The sequence below is a fragment of the Ursus arctos genome, unplaced genomic scaffold (assembly GCF_023065955.2).
Source record: "Ursus arctos isolate Adak ecotype North America unplaced genomic scaffold, UrsArc2.0 scaffold_27, whole genome shotgun sequence".
NCBI lineage: Eukaryota > Metazoa > Chordata > Mammalia > Carnivora > Ursidae > Ursus > Ursus arctos.
This window is the reverse complement of record NW_026622952.1, coordinates 30,132,909-30,157,999: the sequence shown is the minus strand read 5'-3', so window position 1 is coordinate 30,157,999 and position 25,091 is coordinate 30,132,909. Positions and strand designations below refer to the sequence as shown.

The 25,091-nt window shown below is 36.5% G+C and overlaps 1 protein-coding gene across 1 annotated transcript; it reads left to right on the top strand.

Moving 5' to 3' along the window:
- The first annotated feature begins 2,417 nt into the window (after window positions 1-2,417).
- Window positions 2,418-24,723, top strand: LOC113262021 (importin subunit alpha-1-like). The gene is given in 4 exon segments (XM_048226278.1): window positions 2,418-2,634; window positions 23,083-24,030; window positions 24,033-24,278; window positions 24,281-24,723. Coding segments are annotated over 4 exon segments (1,854 nt in total).
- The last annotated feature ends 368 nt before the right edge of the window (window positions 24,724-25,091 follow it).

The following is a 25,091-nucleotide window of genomic DNA, read 5'->3' as shown; positions in this document are numbered from 1 at the left end:
AGTATGTTTCCTGCTAACACCGAGTTTTAGATTATTCTAGCTCAGTCAAAAAATCAAAAGCCACAGTAAGCAGTTCAGACAGGAATGCAGGGATTTGGAGAAACGGTGTTGTAAAATAGAGGAAAATGCGATTCTAAGATAACATACAAATTAGTGTCTGCAGGAAACAGCTAACCACCTGGGTCTTTGGAGAAGGAGAGAATAGGTGGGATTAATGACAAGTAGGAGGACTGAGGAGGGGCTGTGAAGCTGATGCTTCTTTCCTGGAGGAGAAGGTTCTTTGTGCAGATGCCAGAAGTGAAAAAGAAAGCTGGGAGCATGGGTAAGTAAACATTTGTTGCTACTGAACTGATTCTTACATGAACAATAGAAGAGAAAACCAAAAGAAACTATATTCCCCCTCCCCAAACTTTCCATTCCGCCTCAGTATTTTCATCAATTTGGACATAGGAGGATATTGTGGGAAAATCCTGATGGCAAGAGAGTCAGTCTCAGCCCAGGTATCAGGAGGGAAGGAAGGAAGGAAGAAGACTGGAATGAAACTGAGAGATCAATAACTGCAAAGCAGGAGACTCATGTGGAAGTCTCAGAATAGCAGAGTGGAGTGATAGAGGCAAAAACTGGATTTGTGAATATATTACAAAGAAAGAGAGGAGAGGGAGTAGAAGCAGTGAGTTTAGATAATTATTTTCAAGTGTTTAGCATCATGAATTACCAAGAAATGGAGCAGTAACTGGAAGGTTATTTTTTTGTTTTAAATCATCTTTACTGAAAGTATAATTTACTATGATAAAATGCACCACAATCAAGATATAAAACATTTTCCACCTCATAAAGTTTTCTCCTGCTCCTTTTCAGTCAACCCCACCCCCACCCCAGCTCAAGCTCCACAGCTGGCCCCCATTAAACAAGTAAACCTAATTGATATTTATAGAACACTACCCTCAATGACAGAATACACATTCTGTTCAAATGCTCATGAACATTCACATATATCATATTCTGTGCTATTATACAAAGGTGAGTAAATGTAAAAGGAATGAAATCATAGTGTGTTCAATGACCGCAGAGAACATGAATTAGAAATCAATTCTAGAAAGTAATCTGGGAAATGCCCAAATATGGAGACAATTAAACAAGAGAGTCCGTGTGGAATATGAGTCAAAGAATAAACCACAAGAGAACTTTAAAAATATTCTAACTATACAAATAACAATATTTTCTGGGATGCATCTGAAGTAGAGTTTGAAAGAACATTTATGAATATACACACATATATAGATACACAATACATACATACACATTTATATATACACATAGACACACACACACACACACACATAAAATGAAGAAATGGCTTAATTTAATGATTTAGCTCCCACCTTGAGGAGTTGTTAAAAATTTGGAAAATACAAAATGAATAAAGGTTTTAAAAACAATATTATCAATAAATACTGTTCCCATAATTTCTTGGTATGAACATAATTTTTATCAGCATATTTTTAAAAAATAAACATTCTCGAAGAGAGGGGCATCAAGGTGGTAGAGTAGAAAGATCCTGAGCTCACCTCTTTCCACCAACACAACTACCCATAGTACAACTTTCTTCTATGAATGACTTGAAGAGTAGCAAAATAGCTCTACCAGAACTCAAGATAGAAAGTGAAAGCCACATGAAGATGGGTAGGAGGGTTAGAGATATGGTCTAATCAGGATCCATACCCCTGAATATTGACACACACGTGGGAGGGGTAACACAAACACAGAGGTCCTCCTTGTGGAAATAGGATTTAAGCTCCACATTTGTCACCTTGACCTCTGGGAACTGCAGTGGGAGGATGAGCCCCCTGCCCCCAAGGTCTTGGTTTGAAAACCAGTGTGGCTAAATCCCAGAGAGCCAGAGGGCTATAGGAAACTGAGACTTCACACTTAAAAGGCCCACACCCAAACTCGCTTGCTCTGAGTCCCAGTGCAGAGGCAGCAGTTTGAAAAGTGCCTGAGCCATATGTGAAAGAGACTTACTAATTTTAGGGTATTTTCTAAAGGAGCAATGATCTGAAGGAACGTCCTCTGGGAATGGAATGGCTAGCGGATGCAATTTTTTTTTTTTAAACTCTCCTCCTACCTAGCTAACCCAGCACTGGCAAGGTGCCTTTTCTGACACTCTCCATCTACCTTGCTAGCTAGCACTGAATGCCCCACTCCAGCATTCCTCTATGGACCAAACCTGCCCCCTCTGGCCTGTGCTACTCCATTGGCTCCTGGCCTGCCATAATACCTGGTGAGGGATTTTGGCTGGGACAGGTGCCCCTCCCAAAGCGGCTGCTGCTGTGCCACACTAAGTGGGTGGCCTTGACCAGGACGAGAACTGTCCCAAAAGAGCTCCTTTCCCAGGGCAAGCCAGCCCGTCCACCATCATGTTAGTGGAAGCTGCAGCCTGGCCTCAGCCAGCTATGCAAGGGGCCAGCCTTGCCCACCTGTGGCAATTGCAACTGGGCATTGCACCTAGCTGGATTAGGGACCAGCCACACCCACCAATGCACCTGCAGCTGTTGCAGCCCAATCATGATAGGAGGGCACAAATAGACCTCACAGGGGATCCCCCAGAGTGCTTGGTTCTGGTGACCAAGAGGGGTTAACTTCTGGATCTCCTACATAAGGCCACTCCTTCAAGACAAAGACACATAGCTGATCTACTTAATACATGGAAACAAACTCAGAGTTTTTCAAAATGAAGAAACAAAGAAATACATTCCAAATGAAAGAATAAGAAAAAAAATGTTAGAAAAAGAACAAAATGGATATAGTAAACTTAAGTGATAAAGAGATAATAGAAAAGTCTAAAAACCAATTAGAGCTTAAGAATTTAATGGCTGAAATGAAAAATACACTACAGTGATTCAACAGCAGATTGTATGATGCAGAACAATGGATCAATGACCTAGAACACAGGATAGTGGAAAACATTCAAGCAGAGCGGCAAAAGAAAATATAATTTTTTAAAATAAGGATAGTATTAGTGACCTCTGTGACAGCATGAACATACTAACATTTGCATTATAAGGATCAAAGAAGAAGAGAGAGAGAAGGGCTGAAAACATTTTGAAGAAATAATAGTTGAAAAATTCCCTAATCTGGGGAAGGATACAAACATCCAGTTCTAAGAATCACAAAGAGCCCCAAAAAAGATGAACCCGAAGAGGTCCACAGCAAGACACATACAATTAAAAATAGGGGCGCCTGGGTGGCTCAGTTGGTTAAGCAACTGTCTTTAGCTCAGGTCATGATCCTGGAGTCCCAGGATTGAGTCCTGCATTAGGCTCCCTGCTCAACAGGGAGTCTGCTTGTCCCTCTGACCCTTCCCCTCTCATTCTCTCTCTCTCTCAAATAAACAAAATCTTTCAAAAAAAATTAAAAATAAAGAATTTCAAAAGCAGCAAGAGAAAAACATCTAGTTATGTACAAGGGAACTCCCATAAGGCTATCAGCTGATTTTTCAGCAAAACTTTACAGGCCAGAAGGGAGTGGGTTGATGTATTCAAAGTGCTGAAAGGCCAAAAAAACCCACAAAAAAACAAAAAACAAACAACAACAACAAAAAAAACTACAACCAAGAATACTCTACCTGCTTATCACTCAGAATTAAAGGAGAGCTAAAGAGTTTCCCAGAAAAAAGAAAAATTAAAGAAGTTCATTACTACAAAACCAGCTTTACAAGAAATGTTTTCTTTAAGTGAGAGGGAGTAGGGAGGACATAACCACAAGCAAAAGAGTCATGAAAGAAATAAACTCACTGGTAAAAGCAAACATACAGTAAAGGTTGTGGATCAATCATTTATAAGGCTAGCATGAAGGCTAAAAGAAAAAGGAACAAAAATCAATCATATAAACAATAATTATTTTGAGGGATACACAAAATAAATGGATGTAAATTATGACACCAAAAACAAAACACCTGGAGGAGGTAGTAAAAATATAGTGCTTTTAGAATACGTTACAACTTACGTGCCCAACACCTACACTGATGTATTTATAGGTTGTTATATAAGAACCTCATGACGACCACAATTCAAGAACCTCTAACAGATACAAGAAGAAAAAGAGAGATAGAAAGAGAGAGAAGGACATCCAAACTTAACACTAAAAAAAGTGATCAATCACAAGGGAAGAGATAAAAAGAAAAAAACAGAAGTGAAAAAGAACTGGAAAATAATGAACAAGATGGCATTAAGTACATACCTATCAATAATTACTTCTGATGTAAATGGGTTAAAAGCTCCAATCAAAACACAGTGTGACTGAATGGATAAAAAAACAAAAAGGCCCATGTACATGTTGCCTTCAGAAGACTCACTTCAAACCTCTAACGATACACACAGACTGAAAGTAAAGGGATGTACAAGAGATTCTACGCAAATGTAAACAAAAAGAAAGCCAGAGCTGCAAAACTTATATCAGAGAAAATGGACTTTAAAACAAAGACTCAAACAAAAGACAATGAAAAGAATTACATAATGAAAAAGAGCTCAATTCAACAAGAGGATATACAAATAGTAAATATCAATTCACCAATCCCAGGAGCACCTAAATATATAAAGCAAATATTAGCAGATACAAGGGAGAAACTGACAGCAATCTAAAAATAGTAAGGAACTTTAAATCCCACCTACATCAATAGATAGATCATTCAGAGAGAAAATCAGTAACAAAATGATGGCCTTAAATGACACATTAGGCCAGATGGACCTAATAGATATCTATTATTAAGATACAGAATGTTCCATCTAAAAATACTAGACTGCTCATTCTTTTCAAGTGCACATAGAACATACTCCTGGATAGATGACATATTAAACCAAAAAATAAGTCTCAATAAATTTAAAGACTGAAATCATATCAAGCATCTTTTTTGACAACATTATGAAACTATAAATTACTAAACAAAAACTGGCAACAATAAAAGTATGCGTAGGCTAAACAACATGCCACTAACAACCAATGGGTCAACAAAGAAATCCAATAAATATCAAAAATAGGCTGCTAAGATTGCAAATGGAAAAACAACACTTTACATCTATGGGATGCAGCAAAAGCAATTTTGAGAGAGAAGTTCATAGTGCTGCAGACCTACCTCAAGAAATGAGAAAAAGTCTTAAACAGTGTAACCTCACACCTAAAGAAACTAGAGGAATAGAATTAGCAGAAAGAAGGAAATAATAAAGTTCATAGCAGAAAGAAATAAAATAGAGACTAAAAAATTAGGAAAGATCAATATATCTAAGAGGTGGTACTTTGAAAAGATAAACAAGTAAAATCAGAAATTTAAAAAAGTTATAAATGACCCATAGCAATACAGAGTACTATAAGAGACTACTATGGACAATTATACATCAACAAATTTGACAACCTAGAAGAAATGGATGAATTCCTAGACATTTACAACCTTTCAAGACTGAATCCAGAAGAAATAATAATCTGAATGGATCAGTAAGTAGTAGTGAAATTGAACCAGTAATCAAAAATCTTCCAAGAAACAAAAGTCCAGGATCTGATGACTTCACAGATAAATTCTACCAAATATTTAAAGAAGAGTTATACTTCTCAAACAAATTCCAAAATAAAATAAAGAGGAAGGATTCCAAGCTCATTCTATGAGGCTGGCATTATGCTGATACCAGAATCTAACAAAGACATTACAGAAAAAGAAAATTATAGACCAGTAGTCCTGATAAGTAGATATGCAGAAATTCTCATCAAGATATTAGCAAACTCAATTCAACAATACATGAAAAGAATCATACACTATGATCAAGTACAGTTTATTCCAAGGATGCAAGGATGGTTCAGTATGCATAAATTAATCAAGATGATATATCACATTAGCAAAATGAAAGATAAATATCATACGATCATCTTAACAGAGAAAAACATTTGACAAAATTCAACATCCATTTATGATAAAAATTTTCAGAAAGGGTAACTCAACATAATAAAGACCATGTATGGCAAACGCACAGCTAACATCATACTCAGTGGTGAAAAACTGAAAACTTTTCCTCTAAGATCAAGAACAAGACAATGATGCCCACTTTCACCTTTATTCAACATTGTACTGGAAGTCTTAACCACAGTAATCAGACAAGAAAAATAAATAAAGACATCCAAATTGGTAAGAAAGAAGTAAAACTTATTCTTTGCAGATGGCAGGATACTGAAGAAAACCCTGAAGACTAGTGGAAGAAAAACAACTATTAGAATAAATGGATTCAGTAAACTTTCAAGATATAAAATTAATATAGAGAAATCTGTTGCATTTCTATATGCTATAAAGAAATAAGCAGAAACAGAAATTTTAAAAATCCCATTTTCACTTACAACAAAAAGAGTAAAATATGTAGAAATTTATTTAACCAAGGAGGTCTGAAAACTATAAGACACTGAAGAAAAAAATTGAACGGGACACAAGTAATTGAATCTTACTGTGATCATGGAGTGTAAGACTTAATACTGGTAAAATGTTTATACTATCCAGAGCAATCTCTGTCAAGATACCAATTGAAAATTTCACAGAACTGGAACAAATAATTGTAACATTTGTATGGAACCCAAATAGCCAAAGCAATCTTGAGGGAAAAACAAATCTGGAAGTATCACATTCCCTGATTCAAACTATACTATAAAGGTAAAATAATCAAAATGGCGTAGTAGTGACACAAAAACAGACACAGAGGTCAAAGGAACAGCACAGAGATCCCAGAAATAAACCCATACTTATACAGTTAATCTACAACAAATGAGGCAATAATGTACAATGGGGAAAAGATAGTCTCTTAAATAACTGATGTTGGGACAAGTGACATGTACATACAAACAGGCAAAACTGAACCACCTACTTACACCATATAGAAAAATACACTCAAAATGGATAAAAGACCTAAATGTAAGACATGAAACCTCAAAACTCCTAGAAGAAAACATGTTTTAAGCTCTAGACATTATTTTGGGTCTGTCTCCTTATGCAAGGGGAAAAAAAAAAAAAAAAAAAAAGAGAGAAGAGAAAAGAAAAGAAAAAAAAAAGAAATGGGACCACATCAAACTAAAAGCTTTGGAAGAGCAGAGGATACCATCAACAAAATAAAAAGGCAATCTACTGAATGGGAAAATCTTTTGGAAGATTTGGAAATGGAAATGATATATCCAAAAAGGTAGGATATCTTAATATCTTAATATATCTTAATATTTAATATATAAAGAACACAACTCAACAACAACAAAAAGAAACAACTCAATTAAAAAATGGGCAGAAAATACGAACGGACATTTTTCCAAAAAAGACATACTGATGGTGAATAGGCATATGAAATGCTCAATATCACTAATCATCTGGGAAACCTAAATCAATACCACAATGAGACGGTACTTACACTTGTGAGAATGCTATTATCAAAAAGATAAATAACATGTGTTGATGAGGATGTGGAGAAAAGAGAACCCTCATGCAATGTTGGTGAGAAAGTAAATTGGTACAACCACTGTGAAAAACAGTCTGGAATTTCTTCAAAAAATTAAAACTAGAACTACCACACCATCCAGCAATTCCACTTCTGGGTATTTATCTAAACAAAATGAAAATACTACTTCAAAAAGATATATGCACTCCATTCATTGAAGCAATATTTACAATAACCAAGATATGGAAGCAACCTGTGTCTATTGATAGATAAATGGATGAAGTATGTATGGTGTATATATATATACACACACACACACACACATACACACAGTGAAATATTAGCCATAAAAAAAGAATGAAATATTAGCCATAAAAAAAGAATGGAATCTTATTATTTGCAACAGGATGGATGGACCTAGAAGGTATTATGCTGAGAGAAATTACACAGAAAAATAAATACTGTATGATTTCACTTAGATGTGGAATAAAAAAAAAATGAACAAAACGAAACAGAAAGAGACTCATAAATACAGAGAACAAAATGGTGGTTACCAGAGGAAAGGGTTTGAGGGGATGCGTAAAGGTGATTGAGACATTCATTTCATAATTTACATGAACATAAATTATATTTTACACCTGAAACCAATATTTCATGTCAACTATACCTCAATAAAAAATAAAAACATTAAAAAACATAAAATAAATGCAGAAGTACATAAATATACTAAATATCTGTAAATCACACACATCTATGTATATTGTGATCACCTTGTCCTTCGATTTTTTAAATATAATATATTCCTGGAGATTGATTTACTATAGCACAGATAGACCTACTCATTATTTAATTAATGGCTGCATGGTATGGGTGTGCTACAATTGACTTAGTCACTCTTATGTTAGATTTAAGTTAATTTTCAATCTTTTGCTACTGCAAACAATAAATTAAAAGTTATAATACTTTTACTAAATAAATGCAATACACATGTTAATATATAAAAATGCTGATATTAATTTTTAACTTAAAAAGTTAAAAAAAAGCAATAGTGAGGCAGTTGGCTAAAATCAATAGTGAGTCAAATACAGTTTAGGCAGTTGGCTAAAATCAAAAACACAAGATGACAAGTGTTGGCAAGGATGTGGAGAAAAGGGAAAACCTCCGTGCACTGTTGTTGGGAATGCAAATTGGCGTAGCCACTGTGCAAAATAGTGTGGATTCCTCAAAAAATTAAAAGTAGAATTACCGTATGATCTAGTAATTCCACTACCGTGTATTTACCCAAAGAAAACAAAAACACTAATTCAAAAAGAAATATGCAACCCTATGTTTATTGCAGCATTATTTACAATAGTCAAGATGTGGAAGCAGCCCAAGTGTCCACCCATAAGTGAATAGATAATAAAGAAATATGCAATGGAATATAACTCAGCCATAAAAAATAATGAAATCTTGCCTTTTGCAACAAGACAGATGGACCTAAGGGGTAGGATGCTAAGTAAAATAAGTCAGAAAAACACAAATACCATGATTTTACTCATATGTGGAATTTAGGAAACAAAAGAAATGAACAAAGAAAAAAAAAGAGACAAAAGCAGACTCTTAAATACAGAGAAGTCATGGTTGCCAGGAGGAGGTAGGTGGAGAGCTGGGTAAAATAGATAAAGGAGTATACTTGTCTTTATGAGCACTGAGAAATATATGGAATTGTTGAGTCATTATGTTGTATGCCTGAAACTGCTACAATACTGTATGTTGGTTATACTTCAATAAAAAAAAATTTAGAAAAGGTAAAAACAGGCAATAGGCAGTTGACAAAAGTCAGCCTCTTTGTATAACCTTTTATATTCGTAAGAAAAATGTGATGAAGGGGCGCCTGGGTGGCCCAGTCGTTAAGCGTCTGCCTTCGGCTCAGGGCGTGATCCCAGTGTTCTGGGATCGAGCCCCACATCAGGCTCCTCCACTGGGAGCCTGCTTCTTCCTCTCCCACTCCCCCTGCTTGTGTTCCCTCTCTTGCTGGCTGTCTCTATCTCTGTCGAATAAATAGGAAGGAAGGAAGGAAGGAAGGAAGGAAGGAAGGAAGGAAGGAAGGAAGGAAGGAAGGAAGGAAGAAAAAAGAAAGAAGTGATGAAAACTGAGTATTGGAATATGATAATAAGACATACAACATCCAGGTATATCTGAAATACCAACAAGACTGTGGCCTGTTCCTATGAAACTAATTATTACACATGGTATATATAGTTATTTCATTATGCCATACCCAAGTAATGCAAAGTAATGAAGTTAATTGTTGTTGATTATTCTTTTTTGTTGTTGTTGTTGTTGTTGTTGATTATTCTATCTACTGTAGTACAGCTCTGAATTCATACCAGAAGTGTTGTAAGCATGTCTGGCTAGTAGTGACAGACAGCATAATGAATTTACTATATACTTTTCTTAAACCTTTAATTTTGAGAGGCTACTCTATGACAATTTGTTCCATGAAAAAAAAATTCATCAAAATAAAACAATTCTTGTTTCTTTTTTTTTTTAAAGAGATATTACCAGAAGAGAAACTACAAAGTTTTTCTCAAGTAGTAAAAGATACAAGCGTCAACAATAAAAAGCATTAAATGACATGAATGCATGTGAAAATGTTTTCAGACAAAAAAAAAATATTTTTAATAAAAGATGACAGAGAATGCATTATTTGGAGAAACTAGAAATTGTGAAGAGGTGATACAAGCCATTTCCCTTTGTCAATTCAGGGTGCCCATGATTTGGCATTTTCTGTAAATAGTATTTCTGATGACTGATTTGGGGACTGAAAGTCTAGTGAGCATTCCCAGAGTTTAAACTCTTTAACGATCAATTTGAAAACTTCCAGATTTGTCTCACGTAGTCCTAAAGTAGACATCGGAAATTGGCTAGGCCCTCAGACATATATTCTTCCATAATTATTTGACTGCGTCTGTCAAGTTGTAAAGTTTCTGTCTTTGTTTTGATTGAGAATATTTTACTATCTGCTGGGTGATATCATTAGTATGACAGGAGTTTTGTGGGGGATTGCTATTATATGTTAATAATGGATATTACCTGCAGTGCCTGAGTCCTTTAAAGTAAACATCACACTGATTTAGACCTTTCTTCTACATCTTTTGGTATATCTGACACTCCCCTCCTTAATATGTTGCATATTTCTAAGGAAGCATATGTTCTTACAGTCAGTTCTGCTTCTGAGATTCTTCTTCCACAAGTGCTGTCTCCACGTTATGCTTTCTTAATACATACTCCTTGGATACATTGTCTGATTCAGTATACACACAAATGTACATCTGCGTGTGCATACACACACACACACACACACACACACACACACACACACACAGAAGGCCTATGTACCTAGGGGTAGTTCACCAATTAGGAAAAGTATCCATTTGAACCTATTGGTTTTGACTGAAATTAGTAATAACAATCAGCATATATTAAAAAATAAACAAACTCATGGTCCTTAGCTTTCTTCCCCTCTATAACAGAATGAGAATAAAAAAAGAGAGTTCAGAAACCTAATCTTACATAAACAGAATATTGGAGAGAGAATTTTTTTTTCTGAGTGAATATTGACGTATAAATGGCATCATCAAAAAACAGATGGAGGAAAAGGCACCCAGACCATCTTTACTGCCCAGCTGGAAATAGACACTCTCTCTCCTCTCTTTGTGACATGCAGTGGGCCGCCTCTCACCATGTTATTACAACTGAATTTCATAACTTTCAGCCTCTGGCCCTATCTCTAGCTCATTCTAGCTCTCTTCCTGCCCCCACTTGATAAACTTCTTTGAAAAATGCTCAATGTACCTAGTACAGTGTAAAGATTTAAACCACATTAATGAATAAGACATAGTCTCTATTTTCAAGGACAGTATTCTTACAGAGGGAAAATAAAGAGGTGGGCAGAAGACAGCGGAATACATTATAGAATGAGAAAAAAGGAAGAAGTGCAATGACTGAGGTATGTAGGAGGTTAAGTACATTAGAGATGAAGAGATACATGCAGACTAAGTGATACTGGAAGGGGTTATGCTTGAGTTGCTGGTTTCTCTTCTTTTTCAAACAACATTGACACTCCGTGGTGGAGTTGTTCGTCTTATCCTACCTTACTAATATGCACAACTCTATATAGGCTCTTAGAAAAACAACCACTAGTAGGTATATTCCTCGTAGAAATTGAATTATTCTAGATTATTCAATTGTGGAAAAACTCAACCAACAGAGCTTCAAGAAGAGTAGGTCAGCCTGGTTTAAGAGAAAGGTATGTCCCATAATAATCTCATGGGATGAGGTTTTACCAGAAAAAAGAGATACAATCCAACATCAGGGAGTTCTCAGTTACTTCAGAAAAGGAATACTTTTTTTTTTTTTTTTGTCTGCATTTCAACATTTATCCCAGGACTAATTTTCCAGCAGTGATTCACTATTTTCCTGTTGATGGAATTTAATTTTCAATTATTTTTTTGCTGCACTTAATTTTCTTTTGTTTTTACAGTCAGTTTAAGAACCTATAATTCTTAAGTTTCAAATAACTCACTTAAATCATTTTCAGGTTAGCCTAAGTTCAAAATATTTCTGAATAGTCCCACCACTCTCCTCAATTAAAATAATAGTCATGCAGTGTTTGATGGTCTGCCTTCTTTTGACTCTCTCCAAGTTTGAAATCTTCAATTTTGAGCCTTCAACAATACAAATAATTATATTAATATATATGAAAACTAGGGTACCAAACACTCTCCATTCTTTTTTCCTCTGCGGTTTTCTCATTTGAGAGGAAAAATGCAGTCTATCCAAAATCAATACACAGCACTTTGCAGTTGTTTGTGGACATGCAGGGAGCAGAGAAACATTTGAGTCACCCAATGAGCATGTTCCTAACTCAGGTCAAACAAGGCAACAAACACTCTGCCTTGGTCAGATCTCGTGCTATAAACAAGTGTCTTTTTTGTAATACATTTAAGACCATGATTTTTTAATCTTTGTTGATGTTTTGTTTGTTTGTTTAAAACAGCCCCCAAGTGTAGTGCTAAAGTGCTGCATAGTTTCCTAAATGTAAGAAGGCTGTGATGTGCCTTATGAAGAAAATACAGTTGACCCCTGAACAATGTGGGGGTTAAGGGTGCTGACCACCTGCACAAAAATCCATGTATAAGTTCTGAGTCCCCCAAAATGTACCTACTACTCCCCTATTAATGCCTGGAAGGCTTACTGATATTATAAACAGTTGATTAACGCATATTTTGTATGTGATACATAGTATATACTTTGTTCTTACAATAAAGTGAGCTAGACAGAAGAAGATGTTATAAAGAACATCATAAGAGAGAATATATTTACAGTACTGTACTGTATTTATTGAAAAAAAATCTGCATACAAGTGGGCCCACATAGTTCAAAACCGTATTGTTCAAGAGTCAACTGTACACTGGCTAGATCAGCTTTGTTCAGGAATGAATTAACAAATAATATGTATTACATGGGATTTCTAAACAGAAAAACACATGAAACAAGGTCATGTATTGACAGGTTGATGAGAATGTGACCAGAGGCTCACAGGAACCTAACTGTGTGTTTCCTCTGAGAGCAGTGTTCACAGACACTTTATAGAACATAACTACTTCAAATAATGCAAATTGCCTTTGTGCATATATCATTTAACTATCTATATTCAAGACCTTAAGTTTTGTAAAATTACCAATAAAAAGGGATAAAATGAGAATACACCTTTTCTAAATATGTAGTATGCACTAAGCTCTGCACAAAGCACAAAACAAATACAAATTCATTTGATCTTCACCACAAAAGTATGTAAACAAATGATCAGAAATGCCAGATAACTTTCAAAGACCATGTAGCTTGTAGATGACACAGTAGATTGGGCATCTCTTTGTCTTCAGAGTTTATATACGTTTTATTAAGCATGCTAACAAACCAATTTCTTAACTCAGACACTTCTATATTCCTAAGTGTGACTCACAATTTTTGTGTGAAACTTACACGCGATGCTTCTCCTATCTCCTCCCTAAATGAACCTGTACATTTTTTTCCCATGATTAAAAAAAAAAAAAAAGCTCTAGGTATGTTTCACCATATTATTTTTGGATTGAAATCCTGATTAAATCATCTCATTCCATATTCTGATCTGTAACTTTTCAATTCTTAATACCAGTTTTTAAGTTATTTTTCCTATTTTCTTATTCAAAAATCAAATTCTGCAGCTGCTTATAATTCCTCTGCAGGTGCCACTGATAATTATTCCCTATGGGTTTCTAGTACAATTCCACCAGGCTCATTTATCACATACAATTACATCTATTCTACTTTTTAAATGTTTTTTGTTTTGTTTTGTTTCTGGTAGACTTACAAGAAACACCATTATATCAATTTTCAACTAACATCTGTGGATAAAAAGCATTATAATACAAAAGACATGTCTTTAGGGTGCAGCTCAACATTGTGTTTCTTTTTTCACTGCTTAAATAGCACTACACTCATTTTATTGTCTTGAAATTTTGGAGGAAAAAAGGAAGAAACAAAGCTTATTTTACCAAGATAAAACTTGATAGAGTATGGTTTGCTCTTAAGGACTTAAGGTTGGCAAGAGAGGGAATAAGGAATAGTGATTTCTTGTACAAAGTTCTCACAATGAAAAGCAGCTGGAGTTAGCTCCTTTTAACTATAAAAATAAGCAAGAGAAGAAACCCCCTCAGAAACTCACTTCCAGTAACTCTAGGGCTTGCTCTGTGTGGGTATACTGTTCTTGAGAATAATAGATAATGACAAATAGGAACGGGTTATGCTTTTCTGAGTATTTATGTCAGATCTGCTGTTAGACCTTGAAAGACAAACTACTTCAGCTTCATATGCTTATATGAAAATTTTTCTTTATAAATTGGTTTATAAGCCTTGTTTTTTCATGGTTTTTTATTTTGTTTTGTTTTGTTTTTTGATCACAAGCCAGCATACACTATTTTAAATTGGTCAGAGAGGAATGTTGCTTGAAAATGTAATTGTAAGAATCCATTCCGATAACAGATTAACAATGTAGTTTTATGAGTTGCTCAGTTGAATCAGCTGGAGAAATTTTGCATCAAGATATCTTGAGAATCAGAATTAGAAAGAGAGCCTCTTTTACAGCAGACTGGTAAAAATTGGGAGATGTCGGCATAAAAGACTAAATAATTGTTCTGTATGTGTAAATTCAGAATCAAAGGGAGAATGTGAGAAGTTCTGTTGCCATGTTGGAAAAAATACTTTTAGAGCAATTCTGGAAAGCCAAAAGGAAAATGGGGTTTAGGACTTTCAAAATTAAGGCAGGTATATCACATCTTACATTATTCCAGAGAGAATTTTAGCTGATCAAAGTGTTTCCAATTAACTGGAGAAGATGGGGAGCTTGAGTCAATTTGTGTAAGTTAGTTTATAAGAGATTTTTTGAGTTTTTGCTGGAAGAAAATATAGGATGTGTTTGTGAAGTTTCTTGAGGTGCACGGGTGAGGGAGAGAAAAATAAAGAACTGAAAACAACCCACACTCAACACTGTGATGTAGAGTTTGAGAACAATGGAGAGAGGCTACAGGAAGAAGCTGAAGAAATCCTTATAAATAACTTCTCTGGGAGGGCACCACAAAGGGATAGGAGAACATTCTGAATCTGATGTGACAGAGTATGACAAAACGTATCAAGTGGTATTTTACTACTTATGGATAATTTAGAGGATGCATTTATTACCTGAAATTCTGGTAGAACTTGTAGATACCATCCTTATGAAATAATTGGTATTCTCATGTTAATCATATTATCAGTAAGAGTGATGGGGAACCCTTGAACAGATGTGAAGGGAGCATCATTGAGGATGGCCAGCCTGAAGGAAGAGAACATTGCTGGCAATCTGTTTCAGTAACTCGTGGCATACCTCCTATGGATAGTCAAACTTGGGTGGTGAGGCTTGGGGTAAGAGAATTGACACTTAGGTGGGTTTCTGCTCAAGGGAGTTCCTAGGGATTTGAGGAATTCTTGAAGTCTTAAATAAGACTCTAATTAATGAGGATAACTGTTCAAATATGGTTTTCTGAAACTTAAAGAAAGATTAAGCAAAAGAAGATGTGGCTTGGAGGAACAATTTTAAAAACTACATATCACAGGTAACATCTAAAGCTACAGGAATTAAAATCCTTTCCCTATTATGATCTAATATACATTTGTAAGTTCCACCACTCCACCAATAAAAACCATGCTGACACAGGTGAAAACCTAGACAGCTCAGAGCTCAACTTTTTTCTCATACTGCAAAAAGACTACAGCAACTTATTGTATATCATTTGTGATTTAACTGTGTCTATTTTATTTAATTTTCTCTGAATTCCTAATTATTATCATCTTAATCATCTATATGCATATATTGTCTTAGAGTCCTAATGATTTTCCACACCCTGACACTGAAGTGCTATAATTAGGTACTATAGCTAATTACAACTTTGCATTGCCACCTGGTAGCAACTTCCATGAATGTTAGTCCATGTCCATAAGGTGATTTATATACTCAATCAGGTATGCAAAAGCCACATCCACTATTTAGCACATTGTAGCTGTTTTGAAACATAAATGGCTGCCACAAAGCAAAACGGACTAACCCCTGAAAAAGACGACATTAAATTTACCACATTTAACACTATCCAGAGTCATTTTGAAAAGAAAAGCAGAGACCCACTACTGTATTCTCAGCTTCTAATATACACGGAATGAAACATTTTGTATGAAGTATAATTAAAACTGTTTTCAATTTTAATAGCAATAACACTTTTCAAAATTGCTCTGATAATTCATCAAAGAGAAAACAAAAGTTTTTACCAAAGGGTATTTTTGCTTCCAGTTAAAACGTAGACAATTTGGGTATAAAATCACTCCCAAAGTAATTAGAATATACTGGATAAGCTATGAGATCATAATTTTTAAAACCATCAAGAGATTTTAGATGTAAAAAAATCTAGATAAATTGAAACCAGAAATAAACATGCATTGCTGGCTTCAATCACTGAATAATAATGGGAAAAGGAACAAATCTCCCATACATTGGGATAAGGAGAAGCCATCCACACTTTTAATGAAATTTCAACGGCTGCATGTAAATTGTATAATGAATTAGAGCCCAAAATGGACAGAAAACCTGCCCCTACCCACCAATTCTGTCCCACAGGGCCTACACTGTACATGTGGGATAAAGCGATGGCAGAGAAGAACTGAAAGTAAGCACTGGAGCCCACTACCCCAACGCACAAAGGATCTTCCTGAATGCACATCAATAGTTCACTAACTGCATGGGGAGAGCACTAAGTGGAACACGATCCCCTGCGTGTGTGCTAGTCCCTCTGCCTCAAGTGGAGATGGAAAAAGAGCTTTCACCAAGAGCACTGCAATTCCTGAAGATGGGGCAGAACACTCACATTAGAGAGCAAAGAGAAATACGTAGTGATCCAAAAAGCTGGGAAGTGTGCTGTAAAGCACAGAGAAATCAATCATCGTTTGGAAAACTGGTCACTAGACTCTGAAACAGAGAGATCTCCAGTGTTTTGTCAATACTCAGATCCCAAGCCTTGCTATAAAGAAAAAAAAAAGTTTAAATCCTGTCCTGAAAATAGTCAAATCTAGTCGTGAAAAAATGACTCTAACTAAAGCAAATAAAGTTCAATAACAGCTCAACTACTGATTGGATTGACTTAGCTCCTACAGTAGCAATCTGACATTTTCTTTTCTTGGACAAACATCATTTACTTTTGTTTTCTCACATACGCAATAGCAGGAATGCAGTCAACAATTACGAGACATGAAGAACTGGGAATATGATTCATATTCAAAGGGGAAAAACAGACAATGAGAGCAAATCCTCAGATAGCCTAGAAGTAGGACCTAGAAGATTTCAGAGGCTGGAAAGATGGCAGAGAAGGAGGACCCTAAGCCCGCCTCATTCCATGGATACAATTGGGGTACCCTCACATCAGTGTAAATAACCTGAAAAATGACCTGAAAACTGGCAGAACAAATTCCGCATCTTAAGATAGAGAGGAGACCACAGAGAAGAAGGCAAGAAGAAAGGTGGAGATGAGGTTTGGGAGCAAAATGAACGGTGGCCATCCATAGTGGGAAGGAAGCTGGGGTCACAGAGAAGGCTGAGAAACAGAATAGCACATGGGGGAGCCTGCATGGGGAAGACAAATCCCCATAACATTTGGCTTTGAAAGAGAGACAGGGCTGAATTTCATGAGTTCTTAAAACCAGTGTGACTTAAAGCCTGGAATTAAACAACAACAACAACAACAACCACCCAAACAGTGGGCTCCACTCCAGGAGAGCCCAGAGGGCATTAAAAAGCTGATAAAAGAGACAGCATGATAAATAGCCAGGGTAGGTACAGCAATGGAAGGAGCATTTGAAAAATACCTGGGGCACATGGGAGGGAGAGTGTTTTACTCATATCAGAGCCTGTCCTGCGGAGGCAGGGATCACAGGGAGATACCTCCAGGAGCAAAGGAGCTAGAACACCCCATTTTCTACCCCTACTCCTCTGCATAAACACAGTCACCTGTGGAAATCAGCACATTGCCCACATTCACTACCTAACTTGCTTTGACAAAGCCATGCCTCCATATTCTTCTGCAGATCTTTGCTTTCCAGTCTTGCTTGCCTCCATCCTGACATTGGGGGCCCCCTCCCCCAGAAAATAGGAGCAAACTTCACCAGCACCATGTCTCCCTACCCACACCTTCTGTGGGGCATTGGTTCTTACAGCAGTGGCAGCAGTTCTCATTTCTCAAGCAGACCAATGCACACTTTGTTTAAATATGCCCCACCCAGCCAGGGACCAAACATTGTCCAGTACAGGCAAAGAGAGCCTCTGCAGACAACTGGAGGGAAAAAGAAGCCAGGACTCAAAAGCAGAACACATGCAAGACACATAGGAGACACTTCATGAAGCAACAGACCCTGGGAAACAGGGGATACTGCACACTGTAGGGCACTACAGGACCTCTTTATCAGGCCAAAACCTTAAAGAGCAGGGGACATAGGTGACTTTCCTAAACAGACACAGAGTGTTACACAAAATGAGAAGACAGAGGCATATGTCCCAAATGAAAGAACAATACCAAACCACAGCAAGAGACCTAAGTGAAACAGATATAAATAATATGCCTGATAGAGAATTTAAAGTAATGATCATAAAGATACTCACTGGATTTAAGAATAGAGGACAACAGTGAAACCCTTAACAAAGAGATAAAAAAAGAACCAACCAGAGATGAAGACCACAATAAATAAAATAAAAAATACACTCGATGGAATAAATAGCTGGATAGAAGAAACAAAAGAATGAATTAATGGCTTGGAACACTGAGTAATGGAAAGTAACTAAGTTGAGCAAATGAGAGTAAAAGACTATGCAAATTGAGAATAGTCTTAGGAAACTCAGTGACTTCATCAAGTATAATTAAGTTGGCATTATAGGGATCTGAGATGCAAAAGAGAGAGAAAGGAGGGCAGAAAATTTATTTGAGGAAATAATAGCTAAATACTTCCCTAATCTGGGGAAGGAAACAGATATCCAGATCCAGGAAGCACAAAGATCCCTCAACGAAATCAACCTAAGGAGATCCACATCAAGACACATGGTAATTAAAACTGAAAAAACTAGTGATAAAGAAAAAAATGTAAAAGCAACAAGAGAAAAGACAGCTATATACAAGGGACTCCTCATAAGGTTATCAGCAGATTTTTCAGCAGAAACTTTCCAGGCCAGAAGAGAATGGCATGATATACTCAGAGTACTCAAAGGGAAAAACCTGCAGCCAAGAATATTCTATTCAGCAAGACTATCATTCAGAACAGAAGGAGAGATAAAGAGTTTCTCAAATGAATAAAAACTAAAGGAGTTCAAAACCACTAAAGCAGCCCCACAAGAAAAATTAAAGGGGACTCTTTGAGTGGAAAGGAAAGTCCATAAGTGAGAGTATGTAAAGTAAAAAACACAAAATCAATAAAAAGAAGTAGTTCTGTAACAATCAGTCAGGAGATCCATAAAACAAAATGGTGTGAAATATGACACCATATACCTAAAGCATTATGAGGGAGAGGACTAAAGAATGGGTTCACAAAGTACAACATCCATTCATGATAAAAACCCTCAAGAAAGGACATCTAGAAGGAACATAACTCAACATAATAAAAGCCTTATATGAAAAACCCACAGCAAACATCATACTCAATGGGGGAAAAATGAGAGCGGATCAGAACAAGACAAGGATATCTACTCTCACCACTTTTATTCAACATAGTACCAGAAGTCCTAGCCGCAGCAATTGGACAACATAAAGAAAGAAAAGGCATCCAAATTGGTAAGAAAAAAGTAAAACTTTCACTATTTGCAGATGACATGATAATATATGTATAAAACCCTAAAGACTTGACCAAAATACTACTAGAACTGATAAATAAATTCAGCAGAGTCACAGGATACAAAATCAATGTGCAGAAATCTGTTACATTTCTATACACTAACAATAAAACAGCAGAAAGAGAAATTAAGAAAATAATCCCATTTACAACTGCACCCAAACCCATAAGATAGCTAGGAATAAACCCAACCAAAAAAGTAGAAGTCCTATACTCTGAAAACTGTAAGAAACTGATGAAAGAAATTGAAGAGGACACAAAGAAATGGAAAGACACTCCATGCTCATGGTTTGGAAGAACAAGTACTGTTAAAATGTCTATGCTACTCAAAGCAGTCTACACATTTAATGCAATCCCTATCAAAATACCAACAGCATTTCTCACAGAACTAGAACAGACAGTGTCAAAAGTTATATGGAACCACAAAAGAACCTGAATAGCCAATGCAAACTTGAAAAGCAAAGCAAAGCTGAAGGCATCACAATTCCAGACTTCAAGTTATATTACCAAGTGGTAGTGATCAAAACAATATGGTTCTGGCTCAAAAATAGACAGATAGAGGAAACCCAGAAATGAATCCACAATTAAATGGTCAATTAATCTTCAACAAAGCAGGAAAGAATATCCAATAGGAAAAAGACAGTCTCTTCAAGAAATGGTGTTGGGAAAATTGGGCAGCTAGACACTTTCTTAGACCATACACAAAAAATAAATTCAAAATGGATTAAAGACTTAAATGTGAAATCTAGAACCACAAAAATCCCAGAAAAGCCATAAATCCTCTGACATTGGCCATATCAACATTTTTCTAGAGATGTCTCCTGAGTCAAGGGGGAAAAAAAACTAAATTATTGGGACTACATCAAAACAACGAGCAAAGGAATTAACCAGCAAAACTACAAAGCAACCTACTGAATGGGAGAAGATATTTGCAAATGACATCTGACAAATGATTAGTATCTAAAATATCTAAAGAACTTTTACAAATCAACACCTCCCCCCAAAATAATTCCAATTTAAAAATGGGCAGGAGACATGAACAGACATTTCTCCTAAGAAGACACACAGACAGCTAACAGACACATGAAAAGAGGCTCAACATCAGTCATTATCAGGGAGATCCAAATCAAAACTACAGTGTGACATCACCTCACACCTGTCAGGAGGACTAAAATCAAAAGCACAAGAAACAATAAGTGTTGGCAGGGATGTGGGGAAAAAGAAACGCTCATGCACTATCAATAGGAATGCAATGTGGTGCAGGCACTGTGGGAAACAGTATGAATGTTCCTCAAAAAGTTAAAAATAGGACTACCATACAATCCAGTAATCACATACTGGGATTTACCCACAAAATACAAAGCACTAGTTCAAAGGGATACACACACTCCTATCGTTATAGTAGCATTATTTACAATAGCAAAATTACAGAAGCAGCCCAAGTATCCATCAATAGATGAATGGATAAAGAAGAATGGAATATTCATACAATGGAATATTACTCAGCAATAAAAAACAATGAAATCTTGCCTTTTGCAGCAATATGGATGGAGCTAGAAAGAATAATGTTACGTGAAATAAACCAGTCAGAGAAAGACAAATACCTTATGATTTCACTCATTTGTGGGATTTAAGAAACAAAACAAATAAGGAAAACAGAGAGAAGAGAGACAAACCAAGAAACAGACTTTAACTCTGGAGAACAAACTGATGGTTACCAAAGAGGGGATGGTGGGGGGATGGGTGAAATAGGTGATGGGGATTAAGGAGTACATTTGTTGTGATAAGCATTGGGTCTTGTATGGAAGTGCTGAATCACTAAATTCATCACCTGAACTAATATTATATTCTATGTTAACTATAGTGCAATTAAAATAAAAACTTAATAGAAAAAAGAAATAGGTACTAGAAGATTAGGACTTTTAGGCAATTAGAAGAAATATGTTAGAGGAGCTAGAAAAAAAAAGCTAGGTAATATGAACATAACAGTCACATATAACACTACATATTAGGAAGAAACAAATGCAAATTCTACAAAGATTACCATGTTGCAAATAGCATTCATTTACTTTCATCACATTCTAATTTGCAGAATATCAACAAATATTATATAAACTGAAAAAACACACAAACTATATAAATAAGCAGAGCTTCTAAGATTTGTGGAATTAACATATGTATAAGTGAAGAACTAGCTGAAAGAGAGAGAGAAAATAGGGAAAATCTTTGAAGAGATAATGTTATAATTACCTAAAATGGACGAAAAGCATTAAGCCACAAATCTAAGCAGCTCACTGAAACTCAAAAATTGAAAAAAGGAAAGGAAATCATATTTAGGCACATCTTAATTGAAACTTGTAAAAAACTAAATTAACTGAAAAAATATTAAAAGTGGTCAAAGAATAGAGACACTGCATACAGGGCATATGTGATATAAACGACAGATGACCACCTTCAGAAACAATGAGGCCAGAGGGTGAAAAAACGCCATTTGTAAGTGATATGAGAATAAACTAGTAAATCCTAGTCAATTTAGAATTCTATATTCAAAAAAATATTCTTCAAAAATTCATGCAAAATAAATGTATCTTCATACCATCAAAATTGAGGAGAGTCCTATTCCTGGAGACTAGCAAAATGAGAAATGTTGAGGAAGCCCATATCTACATGAAGGAATAAAAGGCCCTTAAAAGTAATATTTATGAGATTAAAAAATAATCATTTAAATTAAAAGTATATTTTCTCATTTTAATACATATTGTGGGGGCACCTGAGTGGCTCAGTTGGTTAAGCATCTGCCTTCAGCTCAGGTCCTGATCCCAGAGTCCTGGGATCAAGCCCTCCATCAGGCTCCTTGCTCAGTGGAAAGCCTGCTTCTCCCTCTCCCTCTGCCCCTCCCCACTGCTCATGTGCTCTCTCTCTCTCTCTCTAATAAATAATCTTTAAAAAAATACATATTGTGATAGGCAGAATAATGGCTTCCCAACAATTTCCAAGTTTTAACCTTCAAAATTTGTGAATATATTTAATTCTATGGCAAAGGTGAAGCAAGGTAGCAGATGGAATTCAATGTGCTAATCAAAAGATGTTTAAACACGATTATCTGTCTTTGGGCTGATCCATGGTACATGTTTTGAGGACAACTGACCCACAGCCTGCCCGCCCCCCACCGCCTCCTTTGAAAGCCTCAGCCAGCTGTGTAGCTCTCTCCCTTTGTCCCATAACCATGTCCACAAAGAGAATGCTAATTCACCAGCTGCCCGCCTTAACAGATTCAAGAACAAGGGGAAAGACAGTACAGAAATGAAGCAGCACCGAATAGAAGTTAATGTGGAGCTGAGTCAAGCTAAGAAGGATGACCAGATGCTGAAAAGGAGAAACTTAAACTCATTTCCTGATGAAGCTACCTCTCCACTGCAGGAAAACCGCCACAACCAGGGCACTGCAAATTGGTCTGTTGATGATATTGTCAAAGGCATAAAGAGCAACAATTTGGAAAGCCTGCTCCAGGCTACTCAAGCTACTAGGAAATGGCTTTCAAGGGAAGAACAGCCCCCCCATAGACAATATAATCCAGGTGGGTTTGATTCTAAAATTGTGTCCTTCTTGGGCAGAACTGATTGTAGTCCCACTCAGTTTGAATCTGCTTGGGCTCTCGCTAACATTGTTTCCGGGACATCAGAACAGACCAAGGCTGTGGTAGATGGAGGTGCTATCCCAGCATTCATTTCTCTGTTTGCATCTTCCCAGGCCCACATCAGTGAACAATCGGTATGGGCTCTAGGAAACATTGCAGGTGATGGTTCAGTTTTTTGAGTCTTGGTTATCAAGTACCATGCAGTTGACCCACTACTGGCTCTCCTTGCAGTTCCTGATATGTCATCATTAGCATGTGGTTACTTACGTAACCTTACTTGGACACTTTCAAACCTTTGTCACAACAAGAATCCTGCACCACTGTTAGATGCTGTTGAGAAGATTTTTCCTACCTTAGTTTGTCTCCTGCATCACAATGATCCAGAAGTATTAGCAGATATCTGCTGGGCCATTTCCTACCCTACTGATGGTCCAAATGAATGGATTGAAATGGTTGTGAAAACAGGAGTGTGCCCCAACTGGTGAAGCTTGTAGGAGCTACTGATTTGCCCACTGTGACTCTTGCACTGAGAGCCATAGGAAATATCATCACTGGGACAGATGAACAGACTCAGGTTATAACAGATGCAGAAGAACTTGCTGTCTTTCCCAGCCTAACAAACCCCAAAACTAATATTCAGAAGGAAGCCACATGGACAACATCAAACATCACAGCTGGTCTCCAGGACCAGATACAACAAGTTGTGAGTCATGGATTGTCCCATTCCTTGTTGGTGTTCTCTCTAAGGCAAAGCATAAGACACAAAAGGAAGCTATCTGGGCTGTGACCAACTATACAAGTGGCGGGACAGATGAACAGATTGTATACCTCATTCATTGTGGCATAAGAGAACCACTGATGCATCTTTTAACTGCAAAAGATACCACGATTATTCTGGTTATCCTGGATGCCTTTCAGGCTGCTGAGAAACTAAGTGAAACGGAGAAACTTAGTATAATGATGGAAGAATGTGGAGGTTTGGACAAATGCAAGCTACAAAACCATGAAAAGGAGTCTGTGTACAAAGCTTCATTTAACTTGATTGAGAAGTATTTCTCTGTAGAGGAAGAGGAAGATCAGAAGGTTGTGCCAGAAACTACCTCCAAAGGATGTCAGTTCCAAGTTCAGGATGGCACTCCTGGGACCTTTAGCTTTTAGATTGTACAGCTGAGGCACAAAGTTGTTTGTTGTGTACTCTGGTAGAAGTTTGTCTTACTGTTTCTCTACGAAGAACTCTTTTTAAATGTGTTTTATTATTGTAGCACTTTTTACAGTGGAACTATACTTGACCAGTTCCAAACCGTACAGACCATATGAAGCTCCTCTTCTCAATGGGTTTCTTCTTTCTATGTGGAATCTCCCATCTTGCAGTGTCCTATAAATAAAGATTAAATCCCAACCTTAAAAAAAAAAAAAACTAAACAGGCTTATCAAAGGAGAAACCAATGTAATCACAAGAGTTTTTAAAGGTGTAAGAGGTAGCCATGACAAGTCAGTGTCAAAGTAATATGATATGAGGAAAAACT